The 27,669-nt window shown below is 36.6% G+C and overlaps 1 protein-coding gene across 1 annotated transcript in view; it reads right to left on the minus strand.

The window, feature by feature from the left end:
- DACH2 (dachshund family transcription factor 2) overlaps nucleotides 1-19,806 on the minus strand; it is a gene marked incomplete at its 3' end in the record, with an annotated part of 132,967 nt that extends 113,161 nt beyond the window's left edge. The window contains exon 1 of the mRNA XM_039225197.1: nucleotides 19,680-19,806. Coding sequence (XP_039081128.1) covers nucleotides 19,680-19,794 — 115 coding nt within the window. The remainder of the gene's footprint in view (nucleotides 1-19,679) is intronic.
- Nucleotides 19,807-27,669: the final 7,863 nt, after the last annotated feature.

The following is a 27,669-nucleotide window of genomic DNA, read 5'->3' on the forward strand; positions in this document are numbered from 1 at the left end:
CATTTTTAATTAAAATGTTACCTTATAAGAACAAATCCTTCCCCTTAGGGGAAAATAAAAAGCATTCAGTCAGATTGATTTGAGAGCTGTGATCTAAGTCCTTGAGCTTATACTTTAAAAATGATAGAAATTTCATATCATTTTCCATCATTTGGAATATTTGCAAGACTAGCATATTTTCAAGGCTTCATTAATTGGACCCAATTTCATAACTGCAAACATTTCTTTTCTGTATCGCACTTAAGTTAGAAGAAAAAAATACTCTCAAGAAAGAAAACCCATCAGCGATATTGTCAAAATATTATTGCTCACAGTAGATTCTGAAGGCAGGTAAAGTTCTGAACAGAGATCTGATATTTACCTTGTAAGTAGAACTTTGGGCAGCCCAAATTAAGAACAGTCTTATTTATCAGCTACATCTCCATGTCTATGTTTATTGATTGAGACTCAATGTTAATGAAAGAAATTCCACTACATTCTTTATACTATACTGAAAATAATTTCAAACACTGGAGCATAACATTATAAAAGAATGATTAGTGTCAACTCTTTCATTATCTAGCTTTGTGACCAAAACTAAGCCAATTTCTTCTCCAAGGATCATCTGTAGGATGAAGGGGTGGCATTTAATTATTTAAAATCACTTAGTATTCTAAATTTTAATTTAATTTTTATTTTTTTAATTTTTAAAATGTATTTGTTTCTGAGAGAGAGAGGGAGAGAGAGACAGCATGAGCAGGGAAGGGTCAGAGAGAGGGAGACACAGCATCTGAAACAGGCTCCAGGTTCTGAGCTAACTGTCAGCACAGAGCCTGACATGGGACTCAATCCCACAAACCACGAGATCATGACCTGAGCTGAACTCTGACCCTTAATCGACTAAGCCACCCAGGTGCCTCTAAATTTTAATTTTAAAAATACTTATCAGACTTGGAGGGGCTGGATGGAGGAGAAGTATGGAGCTTCATGCATTTTGCCCTAACCCATCTCTCAGAGAAAGCCTAAAGCCATAGGACACTGAGCCACAGGGGTTTGGGAAGAGAAAGAGACAGAGTACAATGGGAAAGCAACCTCATAAGCTACCTCAAGAAACAAGCCAAAGTACACAAGGTGAAGAGTCCCAAATAGCACTACGAGTAGGGAAATAAAATAACAAAAATATCAACAAGAGAGACCAAAAGACCCATTCAAGGAACACTTTCTTAATGAACAGGCCCTGGACAGTCAAAAAGCCTTTTTAATACAGCAGTGCTCACAGAGTACAAAACAAGCTTTTAAAACTAACAGGAGGTAGAATGCTAACCAAAATGACGAAATGGAAGAACTCTCCTCCAAAGAAATTCCAGGAAGAAATGACAGCTAAACAACTGCTCAAAACAGATATAAGCAACATAACTGAAAAAGAATTTAGAACAATAGTCACAAAATTAATTGCTGTGCTTGAAAAAGGCATGGAAGACATAAGAGAAGCTATTGCTACAAAGACTATGGAGCTTAAAAATAGTTGTGATGAATTAAAAAAATGCTATAAATAAGATGCATAATAAAATGGAGGCGTCCAAGGCATGGATTGAAGAGGCAGAAAGGAGAATAAGTAATTTAGAAGACACAATTATGGAAAAAAAAGGAAGCTGAGAAAAACAGATATAAATTGATCCAGGAACAGGAAAGGAGATTTCAAGAGCTCAGCGATCCAATGGATCGGGGTGGCTCAGTCAGTTAAGCCTCTGACTTTGGCTCAGGTCATAATCTAACGGTTAGTGGGTTCAAGCCCCACGTCGGGCTCTGTGCTGATTGCCATCTCAGAGCCTGGAGCCTGTTTCGATTTCTGTATCTCCTTCTCTCTGATACCCCCTGCTCACGCTGTCTCTCTCTCACTTAGAAATGAATAAAACATTAAAAGTACAGCAACACCTAAATACATAAAACAATTAATCACAAACAGAAACAAGCTTATGGATAAGAATGTGCTAATAGCAGGGGACTTTAATACTCCACTTACAGAAATGGATAGATCAGCTAGACAGAAAATCTCCAAAGAAAAAATGGACTTGAATGACACATTGGACCAGATGGATCTGACAGATATAATTACAACTCTACATCCTGAGGCTATGGAATCCACTTTCTTCTCAAGTGCTCATGACACATTCTCCAAGATAGATCACATACTGGGATATAAAGCCGCCCTCAATAACTATAAAAGAAATAAGATCATACCATGCACACTTTCAGATCACAATGCTATGAAACTTGAAATCAATCACAGGAAGAAGTTTGGCAAACCTCCAAAAACATGGAGGTTAAAGAACACCCTACTAAAGAATGAATGGGCCAATCAGGCGTTTAAAGAAGAAATTTAAAACTACATGGAAAGAAATGAAAATGGAAATCCAACAATCCAAACTCTATGGGATGTGGCAAAGGCAGTCCTAGGAGGAAATTACATTGCACTCCAGGCCTATTTCAAGAAATGAGAAAAATCGCAGGTACAAAATCTAACAGCACACCTAAAGGAACTAAAGGGAGAGCAACAAGAACACCACAAATACAGTCGGAGAAGAGAAATGATACAAATTAGGGTAGAAATAAATAATATAGAAACCAAAACCAAAACCAAACCAAAACAAAACAAAACAAAAACACCAACCTGCAGTTGAACAGATCAACGAAACCAAGAGTTTTTTGGGGTTTTTTTAAATAAACAAAATTGATAAACCTTTATTCAGGTTTCTAAAAAAGAAAAGAGAGAGCACCCACATAGACAACATTATCAATGAAAATGGATTTATTACAACCAACACCTCAGAAATACAAGCAATTATCAGGGAATACTATGAAAAATTATATGCCAACAAATTGGACAACATAGAAGAAATGGACAAATTCCTATACACACACTCACTACAAAAATTCACACGGGAAGAGATAGAAAATATAAACAGACCCATAACTAGTGAAGAAATCGAATCAGGTTATCAAAAATCTCCCAACAAATAATAGCCCTGGGCTAGATGGCTTCCCTGGGGAATTCTACCAGACATTTAAAACAGAAATAATACCCATTCTTCCCAAGCTATTCCAAAAAACAAAAATCATAGGAAAACTTCCAGACTCATTCTACAATGTCAGCATCACTTTGATTCCCAAACCAGACAGAGACCCAGCAAAAAAAGAGAACTATCAGGCCAATATCCTTGATGAATGCGGATGCAAAAATCCTCAACAAGATAATTGCAGATTAAATGCAACAGCACATAAAAAGAATTATCCACCAAGATCAAGTAGGATTCATTCCTGTGTTACAGGGCTGGTTCAATATTCGCAAATAAATCAATGTGACACATCACACTAACAAAAGAAACGATAAAAAACACATGATCCTGTGGCAGATGTTGAAAAAGCATTTGACAAAATACAGCATCCTTTTTAATAAAGACCCTCAAGAAAGTCGGGATAGAAGGAACTTACTTAAACATTATAAAAGCCATCTATGAGAAGACCTCAAATAACATCATCCTCAATGGGGAAAAACGGAGAGCTTTCCCTCTGAAATTAGGAACATGACGGGAATGTCCACTCTCACCACTGTTGTTTAACATAGCGCTGGAAGTCCTAGCATCAGCCATCAGACAACAAAAGGAAATCAAAGGCATCAGAATTGGCCAGAAAGAAGACAAACTTCACTTTTCGCAGATGACATGATACTCTACATAGATACCCGACAGACTCCACCAGAAGCCGACTAAAACTGATCCGTGAATTCAGCAAGTTTGCAGGGTACAAAATCAACGTACAGAAATCGGTTCCATTTTTATACACCAATAATGAAACAACAGAAAGAGAAATCAAGAAACTGATCCCATTCACAATTACACACACAAAAAAAACATAAAAATGCCTATGAATAAACCTAACCAAAGACATAGGAGATCTGTATGATGAAAACTGTAGAAAACTTATGAAGAAAATTGAAGAAAACATAAAGAAATGGAAAAAACATTCCATGCTCATGGATCGGAAGAATAAATATTGTGAAAATCTCATTACTACCAAAGCAGTCTACACATTCAATGCAATCTCAATCAAAATTTCACCAGCATTCCTCTCAAAACTAGAAGAAATTATTCTAAAATTTGTATGAAACCACAAGAGACCCCGAATAGCTAAAGTAACATTGAAGAAGAAAATCAAAACGGGAGACATCACCATCCCAGACTTTAGCCTCTACTACAAAGCTGCCATCATCAAGACAGTATGGTATTGGCACAAAAACAGACACATAGACCAATGGAACAGAATTGAGAACTCAGAAGTGGACTCAAAAGTGTACAGCCAACTAATCTTTGACAAGGCAGGAAAGAGTATGCAATGGAAAAAAGACAGCCTCTTTAACAGATGGTGCTGGGAGAACTGGACAACAACATGCAGAAGAATGAAACTAGATCAATTTCTCACACCATAGACAAAAATAAACTCAAAATGGATAAAGGACCTGAATGTGAGACAGGAAACCATCAAAACCCTAGAGGAGAAAGCAGGAAACAACCTGCTTGACCTCACAGGCAGCAATTTCTAACTTGACACATCCCCAAAGGTAAGGGAATCAAGAGCAAAGATGAAGTATTGTGACCTCATCAAGATAAAAAGCTTCTGCACAGCAAAGGAAACAATAAAACTAATAGGCAACTGACGGAATGGGGAAAGATAGTTGGAAATGACATATCAGATAAATGGCTAAATTCAGTATCTGTAAGAACTCACCAAACTCCACCCCAGAAAGACAAATAATCCAGTGAAGAAATGGGCAGAAAACATGATCAGACACTTCTCCAAAGAGGACATCCAGATGGCCAACAGACACATGAAAGGATGCTCATCGTCCCTCTCCTTCAGGGAAATAGAAATCAAAACCACACTGAGGTACCCCCTCACGCCGGTCACAGTGGCTAACATGAGCTAATCTGGAAACTCTAGATGCTGGCGAGGATGTGGAGAAACGGGCACCTTCTTACACTTTTGGTGAGAATATCAACTGGTGCAGCCCCTCTGGAAAATAGTATGGAGGTTTCTCAAACAATAGAACTTAACAATAGAACATCTTAACAATAGTTCCTTAACAGTAGAACTCCCCCATTACCCAGCAGTAGCACAGCTAGGATTTTCCCAAGGGATACAGAAGTGTTGATGCATAGGGGCACATGTACCCCAATGTTCATAGCAGCATTCTCAATAATAGCTAAAACATGGAAAGAGCCTAAGTGTCCATCAACGGATGAATGGATCAAGAAGATGTCGTTCATCTATGAAATGGAATACTACATGGCAATGAGAAAGAATGAAATCTGGCCATGTGTAGCAACATGGATGGACCTTGAGGGTTTTTTGCTGAGTGAAATAAATCTGGCAGAGAAGGACAGATACCGTATGTTTGCACATAGAGTTGGATTAGGAGGAACTTAACGGAGGACCATGGGGGAGAAGAAGGGAGGAAATGGTGGGTGAGAGGGAGGGAGGCAAACAATGAGAGACTCTTGACTACTGAGGACAAACTGTGGGCTGATGGGGTTGAGGGAGATGGGAAGGCAGTTGATGGGCATGTGGGAGGTGACTTGTTCGGATGAGCACTTGGGGTTATATGGAAACCAATTTGACAATAAACTATATAAGAAAAATAAAATAAAATAAAAATACTTATCAGTAAGACTTTAAGTAATAGGTAGTTTATAGTTTATCTATGAACACAATTAATCAAAACTTTCCAGTTATTAAATATAGTATTTTCTCAAGCCAAATTCACAACTCTTATCCAACTCAGAGACAGAATGAGGTCTCTGATTACCACAAATGAAAATGGATGCCCTGGATAATTCACTGTACAGTCACCTTATGTCATTCAAGGCCATCAATTTTCTCATTTCTCACATTCTTTAAAGACCAGTTCAAATGTCTCACCGTACTCTTTAATTTCTTTCTGATTCTCTTATTCATAAGAACTTTCCTCTTTCTCTATATTCTCATAATACTTTGTTTCTCTCATTGTTTTAAATGCATTCCATTTCAGAACATAGTTATTTAAATATTAATTCATATTTATATTTCTTCTCCTAGATAATAAGATTTTGAAAGCCAGTTATTCTTTTAATTTTCTTCCCATAATATTGCCTTTTTTATTATTGGAATGTTATACATTATGAATGAAAACTGAGTTAGTCAATAATAATATTCCAGAATTACTCCAATCCCTTATGGAGTGGCTCATTAATGGTCATTATCCACACTTTTCATTGCACTTACATATTGGACCTTTATGAAATGCCTACCATTTCCTAGTCACTTTACCTATACCACTGGAATTCTGTGTAACCAAAGCTGAAAATAACCACCTTAAATCACAATCTAATGTTCAGAACCTAGGTCACTACACAAATCATATAAAACATTCAATAATTTTCCTTTGTAATATTATATCTTCACAACATACTTGATTGAATATCATTACTACACTGGAATGATTTTTCTTGAACTAACTGAATCTAGTACTTACTTTGTGAATAGAGCCTTAGTGATTCTCCAATACCTAGCTTACCTTTGGTTTGAATGTCTGGTTTCCCATTTCCTCTTGAACCAAAAAAATTCAGAAAGACCGTGCCCGGGGCACCTGGGTGGCTCAGTCAGTTAAACGTCTCACTTCAACGGTCATGATCTCACCGTTCGTGAGTTCGAGCCTCGCATTGGGCTCTGTGCCGACAGCTCAAAGCCTGGAGCCTGCTTCAGATCCTGGGTCCCCCTCTCTCTCTGCCCCTCCCCACTCACTGTCTGTCTGTATGTCCTCTCTCAAAAATAAAATAAAAACATAAAAAATAAAATATTAAAAATAAAGAAAGACCATACCCATAAATAGTAATTGGACCCTAAATGCTGTTAACTGATACCTCCCTTGTCAATATCTACCTACTTCTTTCTCTTCCTGGAAGGCACTAAAGTAAATCAAAAGGTTATAATCATGGAAATAAAAAGAAGAGAAATCAAGTCCAGTGTTTGATCTCAAACAATTAAAGAACATAACTAATTTAAATCCTGAATTAGGATACCCGAAGAGCACCAAAGACATACCAGTCCTTGGATTATCAAACAAATTTCAGATCTAAAATTCTTTATATATATTTCCATTCACAATTTATCACCTGTGAAACTGTAGATTATTATTTTTCAGTGAGTAGAGATTGCATTTATGCAGACTCTTCCCACGTTTATCAAAGTATAATTGACAAAAATATATATATTTAAGATATATACTTGTAATTTGATATACATATACATTGTGAAATAATCTTTATAATCAAGTGAATTAACCTATCACCTCACATAGTTAGCATTTTCTTTTTTTACTTTTTTTGTAATAAGAATACTTAAGATTTTAGCAAATTTCAAGTCTACAGTACAGTATTGTTAACTATAGTCACATTCTTGTACATTAGATCTCCAAAACTTATTAATCTTGCATAAGTGAAACATTTTATACCTTGACCAACATCTCTCCATTGAACCACCCTCCAACTCCTGATAACCACTATTCTCTGCTTCCGTGGGTTTGACTATTTTAGAATCCACATGTGAGTAAAATCATGTATTTTTGACTTTCTGCATCTAGCTTTTTTCACTTAGTTTAACATCCTCCAGGTTCATCTATATTATTGGAAATGGAAGTGTTTGTATTTTTTACAGCTGAATAATATTCCAGTATATATCACATTTTTTATTTATCTATTCATCTTTAGGGAGATATTTAAATTGCTTCCATATCTTGGCTATTGCGAACAGCACTGCAATGGATACAGGATTATAGATATTATCTTGAAGTCCTAATTTCATTTTCTTCGGATATATACCCAGAAGTGAGATTGCTAGATCATAAGGTGATTCTATTTTTAATTTTTTGAAGAACTATTATACTCTTCCCATAATGGTTGTACCAATTTATATTATCAACAGTGTGCAAGAATTCCCTCTCCACAACCTTGCCAATACTTGTCATCTTTTTGTCTTTCTGATAATAGCAATTGTAACAGGTGTTAGATGGTATCTAGTGGTTTGGATTTGCATTTCTCTGATTAGTGAAGTAGGGCACCATACCAAATAACTGTTGGTGACTGTATGTCTCCATTTGGGAATTAACTATTCAGGTAAATTGCACATTTTTAACAGAATTATTTGAGATTTCTTTGGGGTATAGAATAGTTTCATTTTCTTATATTTATTGAATTTGAGCCCCTCATTTTCTAATGAGCTTACAAATATTTTCTCCCACTCCATAGGTTGCCTTTTCACTCTGTTGATTGTTTCATTTGCTGTATAGGAACATTTTAGTTTTGGGAAATCACATTTGTCTACTTTTACTTTTGTTGCTTGTGCTTTTTTGCCCAGATATTGCCCAGATCAATGTCAAGAAGTTTTTTTTTTTTCATATATTTTCTTATTTTTTCAAGTCTTACATTTTAGTTTTCATCTATTTTGAGTTGATTATTAATGTAATATTGGATTTTGTTTGCTAGTATTTTCATTGAGAATATTTGCATATACATTCATCAGAGACATTGGTCTGTAGTTCTCTTTCTCAGCAGTTTTTATCTGGCTTTGCTATCGGGTAATGCTGGCTTCAGAGTATGAATTTGCAAGATTCCTTCCTTTTCTTTCCTATTTTTTTTTGAATTTTGAGAAGAATAGGTATTAAATCTTTAAATGTTTGGTAGAACTCACCTTTGAAGCCATCTGGCCCTGGACTGTTTTTTGAGGGGGGTGATTTTTTATTGCTGATGCAATTTATTTGCTGGTTATTGGTCTGTTCAAGTTGTCTATTTCTTCCTATTTCAGTCTTCATAGTTTATACTTTTCTAGGAATTTATGTATTTCCTGTATGTCTGTATTGCTATAAACCTCCTTCTTATGACTGCTCTTGCTGCATCTCAAAGGTTTTGGACCATTATGTTTGCATTTTCTTTTGTTTACATGCATTTTTAAATTTTTCACTTCCTGGTTTAATATCATTTTCTTTAGCTTCCATGCATGTGTGGTCTTTTTTTTTTTTTTCCCTTGCAGTTGACCTCAAGTTACATAGCATTGTGGTAAAAACAAAACAAAACAAAACAAAACAAAACATATGCATAGTATGATCTCTATTTGCACTTGTTGAGGTCTGGTTTATGACCTAGTATGTGATCTAATATGGAGGAGTCCCATGTATATTTCAAAAGAATGTGTATTCTGCTGCTTTAAAATGAAAAGTCCATCTAGTCTAATGTGTTTTTCAAAGCCATTGTTCTTTTGTTGCTTTTCTCTTTAGATGGTCTGTCCATTTAAGTAACTATGGTGTTAAAGTACCCTTCTATAACTGTATTATTGTCAAGTACTTGCTTCATGTTTTTTTAAAAACAATTGTTTTAATGTTTTATTTATCTCTGAGAGAGAGAGAGAGACAACGTGAGCAGGGGAGGGTCAGAGAGAGGGAGATACAGAATCTGAAACAGGCTCCAGGCTCTGAGCTGGCAGTCAGCACAGAGCCCGACGCAGGGCTCGAACCCACGAGCCATGAGATCGTGACCTGAGACAAAGTCAGACGCTTAACCAACTGAGCCACCCAGGCGACCCAGCTTCATGTTTGTTATTAATTGTTTTATATATTTGCCTGTTCCCATGTTGGTTGCATAAAGATTTACAATTGTTAGATTTTCTTGTTGGAGAGTTCCCTTATTATGATATGCCCTCTTCGTCTCTTGTTATAGTCTTTGGTTTAAAGTCTAGTTTGTCTAGGGATGACTTGGTGACTGAGTCGGATAAGCATCTTACTCTTGTTTTAGGCTCAAGTCATGATCTCATGGTTCCTAAGATCCAGCCCCACCTCTGTGCTGACAGCATGTAGTCTGCTTGGGATTGTCTCTCTCCCTCTCTCTCTGCCCTTCTCCTGCGCATGCGTTCTCTCTCTCTCTCTCTCTCTCTCTCTTTCTCTCTCTCAATAAGTAAATAAACTTCTTAAAAAATAAAGTCTAGGGGCGCCTGGGTGGCTCAGTCGGTTGAGTGTCCGACTTCGGCTCAGGTCAAGATCTCGCAGTCTGTGGGTTTGAGCCCTGCGTTGAGTTCTGTGCTGACAGCTCAGAGCCTGGAACCTGCATCAGATCCTGTGTCATCTTCTCTTTTTGCCCCTTCCCTGCTCATGTTCTGTCTCTCTCTGTCTCTCAAAATAAATAAACATTTAAAAAAAATTTTAAATATAAAGTCTAGGATGCCTGGATGCTTCAGTCGGTTAAGCATCTGTTTTCAGCTAGGGTCATGATCTCATGGTTCATGAGTTTAAGTCCACATTGGATGACCATGAGCCCCACTTCAGGTGAGACCCACTTATCTCTCTCTCTGTCTCTCTGTCTCTCTCTCTCTGCCTCAATCACTTGTCCAACCCCCCTCCCAAAGAAATAAAGTCTACTTTGTCTGATATAAGTATTGTTACTCTGGCTTTCTTTTGATGTCCATTTTCATGATAAATATTTCTTCTTTCCCTCACTTTCAATATGCAGGTGTTTTTAGGTCTCAAATGAGTCTCTTGTAGGTAGCATGTAGATGTGTCTTAATTTTTTTTACCCATTCCAATTAACTATGTCTTTTGATTGGAACAGTAATTCCATTTATATTCAACGTTATTATTGATAAATGTTTTTGGTGCCATTTTAGTACCTGTTTTGTCATTATTTCTGGAGAGTTCCTCTGTTCTTTTGTTATATTTTTCAATTTTGGTCTCTCCTTTCTAATCGAAGAGTCCCCTTTAATATTTCTGTACGACTGCTTTGGTGGTCACAAATTTCTTTAGTTTTTGTGTGTCTGGGGAACCCTTTATCTCTCCTTCTATTCTGAATGATAACCTTGTTGCATAGATCATTCTTGGTTTCAGACTTTTTTCTATTTATCCCTTTAAACATATTGTGTCACTCCCGTCTTCCTTGCTAAGTTTCTGTTGAGAAATCTCCAGCTATACTTATTTTTATTCCCTCAATGAATACAAATTCATAAAGAAGTTAATGAATTCTTAGGTCTTTTTGCTTTTAAGACTTCTTCTTTATCACTATATTTTGCAAATTTAATGACAATATATCATGGTGTGTGTCTACTTTCGTTGATTTTGATGGGAGTTATCTATGCCTACTGGATTTGGGTCTGTTTCCTTAGTGATGCTTCAGCTTTTCATTTCCTCATATAAATGTTCTGGCCCTTTGTATCTCTTTCTTACATAAATGCTATTACATTTTTTAGAATCACTGAGTTCCGAACCTAAGACTCTTCTCATCTTCCATAATTTTCCTTTTTTCTTTTTGGTTCAGCTTCATCATTTTACATTATTTTATCTTCTACAACAATTATTCATACCTCTACATCTTCCAGCCTGTGTTCCTTGCATCAAGCCCGTTTCCAAACTATGTTATTGCATTTTTCATTTCTATCTGATCCTTTTTTTTTTTTTAACAGTTTTATCACTGTGATATGGGACTCCCTGAAGTCTACATTCTTTTCTCAAGCCCAGCAAGTATCTTTATGATTGTTGCTTTAAATTCCGCATCAAGTATTTTACTTATATCTGGTTTTGTTTAGATCTCTGGCTGTGACCTTACCTTCTTTCATTGGGGATAAATTCCTCCATCATGGAATTTTGTTTAAGTCTCTGTCTTCTTCTGTGTCTCAGAAAAGCCCATTATGTTCCTTCTCCTGAGAGTAATGACTGTGAAGAGGAGGACATATAGTTTCTAGAGCCTGACACTCTCTGGTATGTGTTGCATGCATTCTGCTATTGTGTTTTTGCTGTTCCATCCTGCAGGTCAGTTGTTTATAGAGACTCTCTTTGACTGCAGTAAGCAATGTTCAGTCCCTGGCCAGAATATAAAAAGGTTTATTTTTAATTTTTTCAATGTTTTATTTATTTGAGAGAGAGAGAGAGAGAGAGAGCGAGCAGGGGAGGGTCAGAGAGAGAGGGAGGCACAGAATCTGAAGCAGGCTCCAGGCTCTGAACTAGCTGTAGGTACAGAGCCCAATGCAGGGCTCAAACCCATGAACCGTGAGATCATAACTTGAGCCAAAGACGGACACTTAACCAACTGAGCCACCCAGATGCCTCAGAATATGGAAATTTTTAATTAGGTGTGTTCTGATATGCTTACAAAATGAGTCCTGATACTACTTCTACTAGAACTGAAGGCTTGCAGAACTTCTGGTCAGGAGACATGGTTTAGACAGGGGCTTCTGCTGGTCTTCTGGTGAAGAGGCCACCTGAGGCAGTCTTGACTGTTAGAGGCATTCCATACAGAGGAAAGAAGTGTGGTACTTGGTCTAAGCAAGTTAGGCAGCCAGTGAGGGCACTGAATTGGTTCAGGTCTGTGGTTCTATCTCTATGCCGAGGGGCAAGGGAGGGAAATGATGCTAGCCACTTTCTTTGTCCTCAGAGGGACTTCTGGAACGTTGCCTTTCAACAGAGGGAACAGTCTCCCCCTTATGTTTCCCAGGCCTACTTCAGATCACTGTATCCATGCCATCTGCCCCCAGATTCTTTGACTGTTTTCTCTCCAAGAATAAGGCAGTGTTCTCAGGGCTGTATCCCAGCCAAACCCACTGATTTTTTAGGCGTACTTATTTATTTTGAGAGAAAGAGAGAGCATAATTTGTGGAGGGGTACAGAGTGAGGAAGAGAGGGAATCCCTAGCAGGTCACACTGTCAGTGCAGAGCTCAACATGGAACTCAGTTCTACAAACCATGAGATCATAACCTGAGCTAAAATCAACAGTTGGACGCTTAACCAACTGAGCCACTGAGGCTCATTAACATTTAAAATTCCATTCTTTAAGCCCTGATGGTTACAAGAACATATGAAAATCAGTTTCTCTCTTTTTCTCTGCTAATGCTTTGGGGAAAATATTCTCCTTGTGCATTCCACTGTGGGCTCTTTTATCTTACCTTTATTTATGACCACAGCTCCTGTCCCTCTTGAGCACTTGTAATCTGTTTCTCCCCAAACCCATGTCTCTGCACTTCCTACCTTCTTCTCTCCCTGCAGATGTGGAATTTGTTCTATCAGTTTTCAAGTTGATTTCTGGGGTATGTAGAATCATTTGATTGTTATCTTGTGTTCATGGGACTAGAATAACCAAGGTTCCTCCTACTCCTCTGTTACTTCCCCTCTCCCTCCTCTTATGATCATTACTTTAAATTCTCTATCAGACATATTATTTCTGTTTCACGAAAGTCTCTTGCTGTGGTTTTGTCTTGTTCTTTCGTCTGAGAAATATCCCTCTGTGTCCTCATTTTGTCTAACTCTCTGTATCTGTTTCTCTGTGTTAAGAAAGTTAGCTACATCTCCTGCTCTTGAATGTAGTGGGTGGGGTGCACAATTTTAACAAGTTGGATCTGGTCCTTTGCCAGAGGGTATGTGTCTCTGCTGAGGATACCAGGGCCAGAGTGGTCTGTTCTAAAAAGCACACAACTACTTTTGTGTGCAGGTCCTCTTCCACAGGGGACTCACACTGTCATGTAGACTGGAGTCAGCCAAGGCCACTTAGGCAGGGCACAAAGTGTCTGCAGATTTTGTGCACCCATCCTCTTCCATAAAGGATGAACAGCTGCTGCCAACCCCAGGGCAGCTGAGAGATGCTCTGCAAATTGAGTGCGAGTGGGGTACATAGTTCCTGCAAATTTCACAGATATTGTGCCACCACTGCCAACACCAGGGATGGCTGGGGTCTGATCAACAAAACACATGAGTGGAAGTCAAGGTTTTAGCAAGTTGCATGTGTCATCACCAGAATGTGACTGGCCACTGCCATGGGGTTGAGGCTCCATAAAGCATGCAAGTGGTTGATGTGGTGTTGCCAATGTTTGCACCAGTTTTCTGGGAGAGGGGGCCCATACCGCTGATACTGAAGCAAGCCCAGCTGAAGGGGCCGGGTCACAGTGTAACCAAGTTAGAAAGTGAATGTTTACACTGTGCTGGTTCCCACAGGTGGCTTATACTGTTTATACTAGGGGGTGGAGGAGGGAAATGGAGCCTGCCAACTCTTTTGCTGCTGGTAGAGTCTCCCAATGAAAGCTTTTATTCTGGGACATGCTCTGTTATTAGTAAATTAACTCTCTCCTATATATTCCAGGTGTTTCTAAAAAGTGCTACTTCTATGCTTTATCTCATGGGCCATTTTTTTGTGCTGTCTCTTTAAAGGCAGAGATTCAGTTTCTTCTGGCTCCCCCAGAAACAGCCTGTTGATTTTTAATGTTCCAGACTTTAAGTCTTGCTAGTTGAAAGAACTCATGTAATTCAGCCTCTCTAGTTATTAGTGCCAAGTGCTATGGAGATTTTCCTTCCCTGTGGGAGCTCCTCAATGTGAGGGTCTGTTTCTCTCCTGTCTGCATCCATCGCTCCCTCTTGGAAATGGCCCATAAGTCCTTAGCTCCCCACAATGTCTCCATCCATCCTACCCTCTTTGATCTGGCCTTTTGTGTACATTTAGCTGTAGAGTTTGTTCTGCCAGTCTTCATGTCATTTTCTGGGTTATTACACTAATATGAGTGTTTCCTAGTTTTATCCATGGGACGAGGTGAGCATAGGGTCCTCCTTCTCTTCTACCATATTCTCCAAAAGTCTGTTTGTTTTATTTTTGTCAAAAATGATGTTTATATTTTGATAGGGTTTGTATTAAATGTGTAGATTGCCTTAGGTAGTATGAATATTTCAACAATATTGTTTCTTCTTATACATTAGCACGGAATAACTTTCCATTTGCTGTGTCATCTTCAATATCTTTCATCAATGCTTTATTGTTTTCAGAGTACAGATCTTTCACCTCCTTAGTTAAATTTATCCCCAGGTATTTTATTATTTTTAGTGCAATTGTAAATAGGCTTATTTTTAAATTTCTCTTTCTACTACTTAATTTATTAGTGTATAGAAATACAACACTAATATTTATTATTTTATTTATTATTATGTACTGCACTTTTACTGAATTCAGTTATAAGTTCTAGTAGTCTTTTTTAGTGGAATCTTTAGGGTTTTCTATATATAGTATCATGTCATCTGCAAAAAGTGAAAGTTTATTCCTTACCAATTTGGATGCCTTTTATTTTTTCTTGCTGGATTGTTGTAACCTGGACTTCCAGTAGTATACTCAACAGAAGTGGAGAGTGGACATCACTGTATTATTACTGATCTTAGAGTAAAATCTCTGTTTTTCACCATTGAGTATGATGTTAGCTGTGTGTTTTTCATATATGGCCTTTATTATGTTGAGGTTTGGGCCCCCTAAACCTACTTTGTTTGGGATATGTATCATGAATGGATGTTGTACTTTGTCAAATACTTTTTGTGCACCTATTCAAGTGGTCATATGGTTTTCATCTTTCTCTCATTAATGTGGTATATCACATTGATGTGTTAATATTGAACCACACTTGCAACCCTAGAATAAATACCACTTGGCTAGATCTTCTTTTTTTCTTTTTTAATCCTTTCAGCCACTAGGTGCTTTCTAATTAGTGAGTATAACCCATTTACATCTAATTAATTATTGATAATGACTTACTCTTGCCATTTTGTTAATAGTTTTGTTGTTATTGTTTTAAACTTGCTTTGTCCTCTTTCTCTCTTGTTGCCTTTCTTTGTTATTTGTTAAGTTGTTTTGTGAGGGATTTTCTTTGATTATTTTCTCTTTATCTTTTGTATATCTATCATAACTTTTTACTTTCTGTTTAACTTGGGTGTGTATGCAATATGTACTTTAACTTTTTTATTTTAAGTTGATAACAATTTAACTTTTATTACATAAAAAACTCTCCACTTTTACTTTCCCACACACACTTTTTGTTTTTGATAGAGTTTGCTTCTTTTTATATCATGTATCGGATATCATGTATCGCAAATTCTTATCTTTTAATTTTACATTATGTTTAAAAATTATTTATGCACCATTACCGTATTACATTAATCTGCATTTATCTATATATTTAGCTTTACCGGTGATATTTATGCATTTATTAATTTAACATTGATGTTTAGTGTGTTTTCATTTTAATTTTAAGAACTCCCTTAAGCATGTCAAGTAAGGAAATTCTAATGGTGATGAAGAAATCCCTCAGTTTTTAAATGGGAAAGACCTTATTACTTCTATATTTTTTATTTTTATTTTTTAAATATTTATTTATTTATCGAGAGAGAGAGAGCCTGAGAGAGAGACAGCCAAGAAGGTTCCACGCTGTCAGTGCAGAGTTATATGTGGAGCTCGAACTCCCAAACCATGAGATCATGACATGAGCTGAACAGTCAATAGTTGGATATTTCTTCTATATTTTTTAAAATACAATTTTTCCAGTTACAGTATTTCTGGTGTGCAGTTTGTTGCTTTAGTACTTTAAATATATCATCCTATTCTGTTCTGACCTCCAAATTTTCTGCTGAGAAATTCACTTATATTCATATGATTTCTTCATATGTAACAAATTTATTTTCCCTTGTTCTTTTCAAAATTTTTGTTCTGTCCTTGATCTCTGATAATTTTATTATAATGTGTCTCAATGTTGTCTTCTTTGGATTGATCATATTTAAGGAAATTTTTAAAGTTTATTTTTGTAAGAGAGAGAGAGAAAGAGAGATTGTGAGCAGAGGAGGGTCAGAAAGAGGGAAACAGAGAATTCGCAACAGACTCCGCACTGCCAGAGAAGAACCTGACATGAAGCTTTAACTCACAAACTGTGAGATCATGACCTGAGGCAAAATCAAGAGTTGGATACTTAACCAACTTGGTCACTCAGCAGGCCCAGGATTTTTGAGCCTCATTAACCTGGATGCCAATTATCTCCCTAGACTTACTTTTTTTCAGCCATTATTTCCTTAAATAAACTTCCATCCCCCCCACCCATTCTTTCTTTTTTCTCCTTCTGGGACTCCAATAATGCTTTTATCAGTGCAAGAAAAACAATAAATACTGATATTACATAAATCCTAGGGTTTTCTTTCCTTTATTTCATTTTTTCCTGTTTCTCTTCTGACTAGGAATTTTCAAATCGTCTATCTTCAAGTTCACAGTTCCTTCATTCTGATTGATCAAATCTGATATTGAAGTTTTCTACTGTATTTTCTGTTTCTTTCCCTGTACTCTTCAATTCCAGAATTTCTCTTATATTCTCTTAATTGATTTTTATCTCTGTCTTGAACTCCTCATTTTGTTCATGCATTGTTTTACTGATTTTCTTGAGTTTCTTAATTGTGTTTTCTTCTAATTCACTCAGCTCTTTAAAAACAATTATTATGTAATTAATATTTGAATTTGTCAGATTTGTCAGATAAGTCATAGATGTCCATTTCTTTGAGGTCAGTTAGTGAAAAACTATTTTGTTACTTTAGTGGTGGTATTTATTTATGTTTCATGTTCTGTATGACTTTTCATTGCTGTCTGCACATTTGAGGCAGTAGACAGCTCTTTCAGACCTAATGGACTCACTTTAGTGGGAAAAGACCTTCACATGCAGGTGCCTACAAAGACATTGGCTGGATGATGTGTGGTAGCTCTGGCCCTAGGAGACTGCAGTGGCAGTTCTAGATCTAGGCATGAAGAGGAAAGGGCAGTGTTGATTTTGTGCAATTACATCAGGTGAAGGTATCTTTTGAAAAGATTGTGAAGTTATTTGGCAGACAAATCTGTGGGTGTCTGTGGTGACAATGAGAGCTTCTGGAGTCCTCAGTAGCAAATACTGCTGGAGCCTTCGGGCTCTCCCATTCACCCCTAGGGGGAAGTTATGGACAAGGGGATCTCTCTTGATAACAGAATCTAGTTTGCAGTTATGCACATGACAGCAGTGCTCATTCATAGACTTAAAAAATCTCAGGGACTTCTTCATTTAGGTTTTTATCATTATCATCATCACCATCATTATCACTATAATAATTTTTTATATATACTTACATTCGTTACATCAAGATAAGGATAGATTTCAATCTCTGCATGGTCAAACAGTGACTATTCTAATTCCATTTCTATAGCTCCAAGTATAACATTATATGTAAATGGGAATGTAATATATTAACACAATGACAGATATTTGATGTTAGGCCACATTATATTTAGTCAGGAAAATTAACTACTTATTAATTCAGAAATTAGGTTATCAGTATATTTCTCAAAATATTTTTGTTTTCTTGTTAAAAATGAACAACATAGAAATTTTGTGCAAAATCTTTTTCATAAACTGGTATACCTAAGAAAATCATGGCAGAAATTACCGCTTAAACTCCCAGTAATTTTTATGGTACAAAAATTATTTTTATATACAAGAGGTTTCCTGTCAAATACTGGTCACTTCTAAGACACTGTAAGATTTGAGAGCCAGTATGAGGTAAGAGGTGTTAGGATTAGGAAACTGATTATCAGTTTATCAGTGTCTCCTCATTATAAAACAACGTTTATTTGAAGAATTTGATAAAATAAAATTTCTGCTACAAAACAACATTAAAGAGGAGGAAGAATGTGAATAAAGCAGATTTTGGACTTAAAGAGACAGGAGACTGAAATATAGCTCTGCCAGTTTCTATCTTTTCTACTATAAACAAAGCTGAACCACATTGTGCCTCTGTTTCCTGATCTCCAACACGGGAGTATTGAAAATCCTTTTTATTTCTGGAAATTTGGTAAGAATTAAGTGAGTAACACAAGAGATAAATGAATATTTTTTTACAACATTGAGATTATAGTTAACTTTTTTGTATTGTACACGCGAAAGTTGCTAAGATACTAGATTTTACAGGTTCTTGCTCCCCTCCCCAATAATGTGATGTGATGGAGGTGTCAGTTAACAATATCATGGTAATTATATTGCAATATATAAGTGTAAGAAACCAAAACATAGTACACTTAAAACGTACACACAGTTATATGTCAATTATATCTAAATAAAAAATGTTTGGAACTAAATAAAAACATGGGATATCCTTAGTACATAATAACTGGTAACTTCTTAGTGTTGTTATTATTCTTTGATTAGTTTTAATTTTAGAATTATCTATGTGTTGCTTCCAGTTAAAACAAATTCAGTAAAAGAATGCATTTTTTCCATTGATCCCTGACTCTAAGAACTAGTTGAAGACCTACTCTCACTCTATAGTTTGCTGTGATCATTTCAATTTTAGATAGGTAGATCTACGCTATATTAAAATCAGTGTAGTTTATCATACTGATATGAGTCAATTATTTCCTTCTTTAATGACCTTTTTTTACCCTCCAAAATAAGACCCCACCATGCTTACATGTCTAGGAGCCTAAAAGGAGAGAGATAAGACTGATATCTCTCTGCCTATCACATTATACTAAATTTAGCTGTAGTTAGATTTGAAACCTATTGCTCCTAAGACTATCTTTGGTTGCTCTTTCTTATTTTCTAATAAAAGTGAAACTTATTCATTTATTTATGCATTCATTAATATATGTTGATAGTTAAAATCCAAGTTACTCCCAAAAGAGATCTGAGAGGTGATCTTATGATCAAAACCAAAGTACAATTATGACATGGTAGAGGAGGAAAAACAAGGAGCAAGAAGAGAAGGCTCCTCTTTTCAATCTCAGAATAAATTAGTAAGACGCACGTGCCATAGAATCTTGAAGATACTCACCTGTATTAGAGTTAAGATCATCAGGCTCTGATTCAGTCCCATTTTGGTTTCCATTTCCCTGAAGAGTGTTCATTGTCATAAGCTTCATCTTCTGCAGCTTCATTGCCTCAGCCATTGCTGCAGCTGTTATACCTAAAATCAGAACGATCCCTTTTATATTGGGGACCATTTCCTAATGTAATTGAAAACTGGATACATTTCTTTAACAGGCCTGTTCTCCATAGCACAAGCCAAAAAAAATGTCTAATTTATGAATAATATTCTTTAACAAAGTAATTTTCAATTCCTGTTACTTCATCTTACAATGGGCAGTTTTAAAATATTTTTTAAAAATCATTAAATGTATATTAAATTCCATCCAAAATAACATTGTCAGAGGAAACACTGTGAAATACTTGATGGAAATGTTTTCTAGTGTTATTATTCTAGGGACTTATGCTAAAGGATGAGCTGACTTGGCTGTAAGAATTATCTTAGAGGTGAGGGGGAAGGAGGGAGGAGAAAATTATTTCAGACTATCTTTTTACCTTTTACCTTCCTCACGCTTTTACATTGAGAAACCATCTAAACAAAAACATGGCATGCAAACTCTGAATGTATAACAACCTCTGCAGTATAATTACATTGTTTTTGTATTGATATAAAGCAATTATTTTTAAAATTCTGTATAATGGTACAGAAAGGTAGAAATAAAAAAATCAAAGAGAAAATGTGAGTGCTTAAGTTTGAAATTGTTTCTCTTAGGAAGTCTATACCAGGCAGTATCATAAAGATATATAAGAAAATGTATACTAAAAATGGAACAAGCCATACTCCAAAAGTGTCCTCCAAAATATCTAGTGAGTTCAACTCAATTATTTTTATATACTTCCTAAATTCCTAATCATCTGTTGGTGCACTGATGCCATGGACCAAAAAGGAAGAAAAAAAAAACTGGCCAATTTAAAACACAGAGATTATTGCAGACATATGCATATTAACTAGAAATTAAATAAAAACTTGAACAATTTTAAAAAATCTAAAACACATTCTTTTATAATTCAGTGAAATCTATTCTCCCATGCAAATACAAATCAAGGAAAATAAAACATACATTAGTTTTGGTAGATAGAAAATATTACTGCCATTATCACAAGAATTTGATTCTATGTGGTAGGTAAATCCTTATGAAAGACGTAAGGGGAAACAAATAAAGCCTAAAGTATTTAACTGCGTTAGGTATTGGGATAATCAATAAGTTTTTATTTTGCCACTCTGTACTTTTTACAATGTATGGGAAACCCCAAATGAAGTAAATATTACATTACATTAGCCCATTTGCCAATTATGGCAAAGAAAAAATCTGAAAGAAATTGCTTTAGTCTCAGAATTGAAGATATACATTTGTACATTATATAAGTGATGCAAGAGATTTTCTTGCCATATTTAGCTTTACAGGATTTCAGACTCTTGATTACCAGTCCACCATCAAAGAGTAACTCTAGGATGAAAATATGACGAAAATGATTTAAATCAAAAGACTGCCACGCCTGAGTGCCTCATAACCCAAAATGTATCAGGAAAAGTCTCCAGAATTTACATCACCTACTCTATTAATCCAGAACTAGATCCTGGCTATGTAATTACTGAATTATTAGTTGTTTAATTATTGGTAGTGTAAGTAGTAGATTTTTGTGAACAATATAAGGTTTTCTACTGTGAAAAACAAAAGTCAACAAAATATCTTACAGATGGAATTCCAGATAAAATGTGTCTCATGCAGTGACACTAAGACAAATAATGAGCAAGAGTTCCCTTATATTTTTAATTCATAGAAAAGACAGAAAGTTCCAATATCTATGCATTCTTCAATCAAATGCTATCTGTATGATATCATTGAAGAGAAATATCAGCAAATGAATTCAGAAAGTAATATTAAGGTAGTAAGGAATCAAAATATGCTAACACTACAAAGATATAAGAGCTACTTAGTTCAAACTTTTCCTTTTGAAGATGAGGAAATAGTGTCACATTGAAATATCATAGGTCAAGTATTTATAGAACATATGAAGCAAAATTCAAGTTTCCTGATGGGACTTGGATATATTTGTTAAAGTATTGAAGTATTTCAAACAACAGCTAATGAGGAAATAGATTGGGAAGATGACAAAGTAGGAGATCCCTGAGCTGACACCATCCCATGTTTACAACTAGATATCATCCACATCCAAGTCAATAAACCGGAAAGCAATCCAGAGACTAATAGAACAAACTCTACAACTAAATATATTAAAAATATTGTATATGAAAGGTTATGAAGGTCATGAAGATTGAACGAGGTTGCCTACAAGAGCAATGGAGCTGCCTGCATAGAGAAGGCAGAGAAATGAGGCCTCACACCAAAGAGCTCATATGAGGAAGACTAATCCCATAACATTTGACTAAAAACCAGAGAGGCTGAATTCTATGAGTTTGTAAAGCCAGAGGACTTGGTACCTGGAGCCTTAAAAGTCAGTTGCCTTAGCAGAAGACAAGCCAGAAGGATGGGTGTTAGCTGAGTCACTACGAAAAAAAGACAGTGGCTTTTTGGGAGAGGCAACATAAAAATGGAAATTTACAAAACGCCAGGTTGGGGGGAATGGGAGAGAGATTAATTCATATTAATTTTGTAGCACGTTGGAAGACTTTGAAAACAAGAGAGCTGTCAAGTGAATTTCCTATCTCCTGTCCCCCAAGATAAACACAGGGCCACCTGTGGGAGGAATGGCTGCAGAGACATTTTTAGCCTCAGCCCAGCTTTCAGGGCAAATTTTCTTAAAGCTGAACTCCTGCCTTTCCCAGCCACAGTGCAACATCCAACCTTACATTCTCAGCCACTATTGTGTGTACAGCCCACCTTTGCCAAGCCATTGACCTGCTAAGTCTTGCATCCCCAGCCACCCCAAGGCACAGAATATAGGTACCACAGCACTTTGGGGGATCTGGCTAAAGACTTTACCCACCACAAATTTTGCTAACACTGCTGTTCTGGTCCCAAGTTCCACAGTGTGCATGTACACTAAGGACTGGTGTGCCTGGGTCCCACTGACACCACAGAGAGCAAGTAGAGCACATAACAGGTAGAGATTCAGTGAAGATTATTACGCTGAAAGGAAAAGAGACTCAGAAACAATAGCAGGACATGAACAATGCACATAGGATACTCTTCTGAAGTGCCAGGTTCTGGTGAACAGGAGACATTGTACTGAAAAGCACTCTAGGGGCTCCTCTTCATGAAGTCACTAGTTCCTTTTCTTTTTTTTTTTTTTAATTTTTTTAAATGTTTATTTATTTATTTATTTTTAATGTTTTATGTATTTCTGAGAGAGAGAGAGAGAGCGTGAACAAGGGAGGGTCAGAGAGAGAGGGAGATACAGAATCCGAAACAGGCTCCAGGCTCTGAGCTGGCTGTCAGCCCAGAGCCTGATGCGGGGCTCGAACCCACGAACCATGAGATCATGACCTGAGCCGAAGTTGAACGATTAACAGACTGAGCCACCCAGGTGCCCCATGAAGTCACTACTTTCAAGAGCAGAAAAACAAAAACAAAAACCTGACTTTCTTGACATAAAGAAATAGACACAGAGAAGGAGACAAAATGAGAAAACAGAGAAAAATTTCCCAAATATAAGAACAGGACAAGGCCACGGCCAGAGATCTAAGGAAAACAGATATAGGTAACATGACTGATACAAAATTTAAATCAATGATCAGAAGGATAATCTCTGTACTCAAGAAAAGAGTGGAAGACATGAGTGAGATCATTAACACACAGGTAAGGAATAACATAGCAGAGATTCATTTTTGATAAATGAAATGAGAAACACATTTGATGAGCAAAAATCAGGAATGAATAGCAAGATAGAAGAAACAGTGGAAAAAATCAGTAACCTAGAAGTCAGAATAATGGAAACTAATCTAGCTGAAGAAAAGAAAGAAAAAGGAATTACACAAAATGAGAATATGCATATGGAATCAGTGACTCTGTCAATTGTAATAACAGTTTTATATGAGATCCAAGAGAAAGAGACAAAAGAGGGAAGGAAATTTATTTGAAAAAAAATAATAGTTGAAAACTTCCCTGATCTGGAGAATGAAAAAGACATCCAGATCCAGGAGGCATAGAGAAGTCTCATCTATATCAGGCCAACACCAAGACATATTGTAGTTAAATTTGAAAAAATATATTGATAAGTTAAAAAAATATTACTTTTCATTTTTTTTGTTTTTTTTTAAGTTTATTTTGAGAGAAAGAGAGAGAGAGCATGTTGGAAGTACAGAAAGAGAGGGAGGCAAAGAATACCAAGAAGGAATCATGCTGTCAACACAGAGCCTGAAGTGGGGCTTGAATCCATGAACCTCAAGATCATGACCTGAGCTGAAATCAAGACTCAGATGTTTAACCAACTGAACCATCCAGGCATCACCAGAAAAATCCCCAAAAGCAGCAAGACAGCTTTTGGACAAGGACTGCTGGAAAGTTAAGAATGCAGAGTAGTATGGGAACCTTGAGCTTATCTAGTCCCTGAAATGAAGCTAGATCAGCATCAAACCACTTTGGACACCTAAGAAATTGATAGGATTAATACAAAGATCTACATAACCTGAGCCAGAGAACTTATCAGGTACTGAGGTGTGCAGAGGTGAATTGTGGTAGAGAAAAGCCATGGAGATGCAAACAGTAGGAAGGTGTTTTTACAGAGAGAGGACAGAGATGCAGTACATCAAAATTGTGCAAGAAAAGCACTACTTCCAAAAGTAGCTGGAGAGAAAGAGAGAAAGAGTGAAAACACTCACAGGGGACTGGGCAAGAAATCTGTTCCCCAACATCATTGACAGGGAGAAAGCAGAGAGTTTCAATACCACTAGGATTCTATAAACATTGGAGCACATAGTCTGGGGTTTTGGAGCTCAGTGCCTAGTGGTGCTCTGGTGAGGAAATAGGGTGAATCCCCAAGAGTTGGCAGCATGGTCTGAGGGGTCTGAGTTCCACATGGAGAGAAGTGGTTCCCGTGCTTGGAATGCATTTGGTAGAGGCCATATGGCCTCCCCATGCACAAAAGTTCCAGCAGACTCAGAGAGCTGTATGTTTACTGATATTGAAACAAAGACTCCAGAGTACAACAAAGCTTGGTCAGCTATGTTTTGTGATTTATCATAAACTCTGAGCCTCTGTCACTGTGAGATTCTACGAATGTTTTCTGGGGCAAGCCAGCACTGGGCCATTGTTCAGCAAGACCGTCCCCCAGAGAATCAGCATGGGTCCAAGCCTCAGTAGTCTCTGAAGCACGGAGTTTTGAAACAAAGCCCCATATGAAAGAACTCTAGAGGGAAGTGCCACCTGGCAGGTGGATAGTTTGGGCGAAGACAGGGTAAAGGCAGGGACTGGACAGAAGCCTGTGACAAAAGATGGGTGCTTGATTGCATCTCTGTGAGGGCATGAAATTCCTGCTCCAGGGACTAGAAAATTGGATGAAGCCATTTTTACTTCTAGGACACGCACTCATGCACATGCACACACAGATAGACCTCAGTGAGGTAAGCAATGTCACCAAATGAAGAACAGTAAGCTTTCACCAAGCCCTGCCTAATGTGCTCTCCATACACATCCCCTAGAAGACCAGCACAAATCCATTCCACCTGGATACTTTATGGACTATAGTGTGCTGCAAAGATTCAGTTCAAGAGGAAACTAGGTGTAACTTCATTCAAGTTTTATTGTTTGCTTCTTTGTTTGTTTGCTCATTTTCTTTGCTTCTGTTTTTGCTTCTGTTTTTGTTTTCTTTCTTTTCATTCTCTTTCTTGGATACAGACTGAGCAAATTAATTAATTAATTACTGTTTGTGTATTACTTTATTCAAGTTAATTGTCTTTATTTTATTCTATTTTACTATTTAAATATTTTAATTATTGTTTTTAAAATCTTTTTTTTTATCATTTCTCTCTATTTTTTTCCTGTCAAGCTTCTTTCAACCAGCAGACTGAAACACACCTAGGACCTAGCTTCCTTTATGTGATTTTGTTTTCTTTTAACTTTTTAACTTTACTTTTCTATTTTATTAATATGGTTTCCTCCTCCAAAACGGCAAGACAAGGATTTCACATCAAAAGAAATAACAGAAGGAATGACAGCCAGGAATTTAGTCAACATATATATAAAAAGATGTCTGAACTAGAATTTAAAACCATGATTATGAGAATACTAGGTGGGATTGAACGAAGTACAAAAGACACCAGAGAATCTTTTACCGCAGAGATAAAAGAACTAAAATCTAGTCAGTCCAAAATTAAAAATGCTATAACTGAGATACAATCTCAAATGGCTGCCATGAAGGCAAGGATGGATGAAGCAGAGCATCGAATCAGTACCAAAGAAGATAGAATTAAGAGGAATAATGAAGCAAGGAATACAAGAGGAAAACAATGGCAAAATATCGAGATACAAGAGTTAGATAACTCAGTGACATATTAAAGAGGAATAACATTTATATCATAGGAATTCCATAAGACAAAAAGGAAAAGAGAAACACAGCGTCTATGTGAGGAAATTATACTCTAAAACTTTCCTAATCTGGGAAAAGACACAGGCATCAAAATCCAAGAAGCACAGAGAATTCCCATTAGATTCAACAACAACAAAAAAAATGACGTCACCAAGGCATATCATAGTCAAATTTATAAAATACATAGACAAGGAAAGAATTATGAAAGTAACAAGGGAAAAAAGTCCTTAACCTACAAGGGAAGATAGATCAGGTTCATGACAGATCTATTCATAGAAACTTGGAAAACCAGAAGTGAGTGGCAAGATATATTGAACATGCTGAATTGGAATTATATGCAGCTAAGAATTCTTTTTCCAGGAAGGTTGTTATTCAAAATAGAATAAAACATAAAGAGTTTCCCAGACAAAGGAAAACTAAAGAAGTTCATGAACACTAAGCCAGCAGTATGGAAAAGAATGAAACTGGACAACTTTATTTCACCATACACAAAAATAAACTGAAAATGGATGAAAGATCTAAATGTGACAGGAAGCCATCAAAACCTAGAGGTGAAAGCATGAAAAAACCCCTTTGACATCATCTGCAGAAACTTCTTACTAGACATGTCTCCAGAAGCAAGGAAAACAAAAGCAAAAATGAACTACTGGGACCTCATTATGATAAAAAATGTTCTGCATAGCAAAGGAAACAATCAACATAACGAAAAGGCAGCCTACAGAATGTAAGAAGATATTTGCAAATGATATATCAGATAAAGAATTAGTATCTATAAAGAACTTACCAAAAACTATGAAGAACTTACCAAACTCAACACCCAAAAAGCGAATAACCCAGTGAAGAAATGGACAAAAGACATAAATAAACACTATTCTAAAGAAGACATCTAGATGGCTAACAGACACTTGAAAAAAATGCTTGATGTCCCTGGTAGCTCACTCAGTTAAGCGTCCAAATCTCAATTTTGGTTCAGATCATGATCTCATGGTTCAAGAGTTTGACCCCAAAGTTGGGCTCTGCATTGACACTGCAAAGCCTGCTTGGGATTCTCTCTCTCTCTCTCTCTCTCTCTCATTCTCTCTCTCTCTCTCTCTCAAAATAAATAAACGTACAAAAATATTTTTAAAAGATGCTCCACATTACCATCATCAGGGAAATACAAATCAAAACCACAATGAGATACCACCTCACACCCATCAAAATTCCGAGACTTGACAACTCAGGAAACAACAGATATTGGCTATGATTCAGAGAAAAAGGAACACATTTCCACTGTTGGTGGAAATGCAAAATGATGCAGCCCCTCTGGATAACAGCATGGAGGTTCCTCAATTAAAAATAGAACTACCCTGGGACTCGGGGCAAGATGGCGGAGAAGTAAGGAGCTCCGTACTTGCACTCGCGCCCATACATCACACAGAAAAGATATGAAGACATTGGAAACCTTACAAAACCTGAGAGATTGGGAG

Source organism: Hyaena hyaena, unplaced genomic scaffold, assembly GCF_003009895.1.
Source record: "Hyaena hyaena isolate Hyena2069 unplaced genomic scaffold, ASM300989v1 scaffold_1974, whole genome shotgun sequence".
NCBI classification, from domain to species: domain Eukaryota; kingdom Metazoa; phylum Chordata; class Mammalia; order Carnivora; family Hyaenidae; genus Hyaena; species Hyaena hyaena.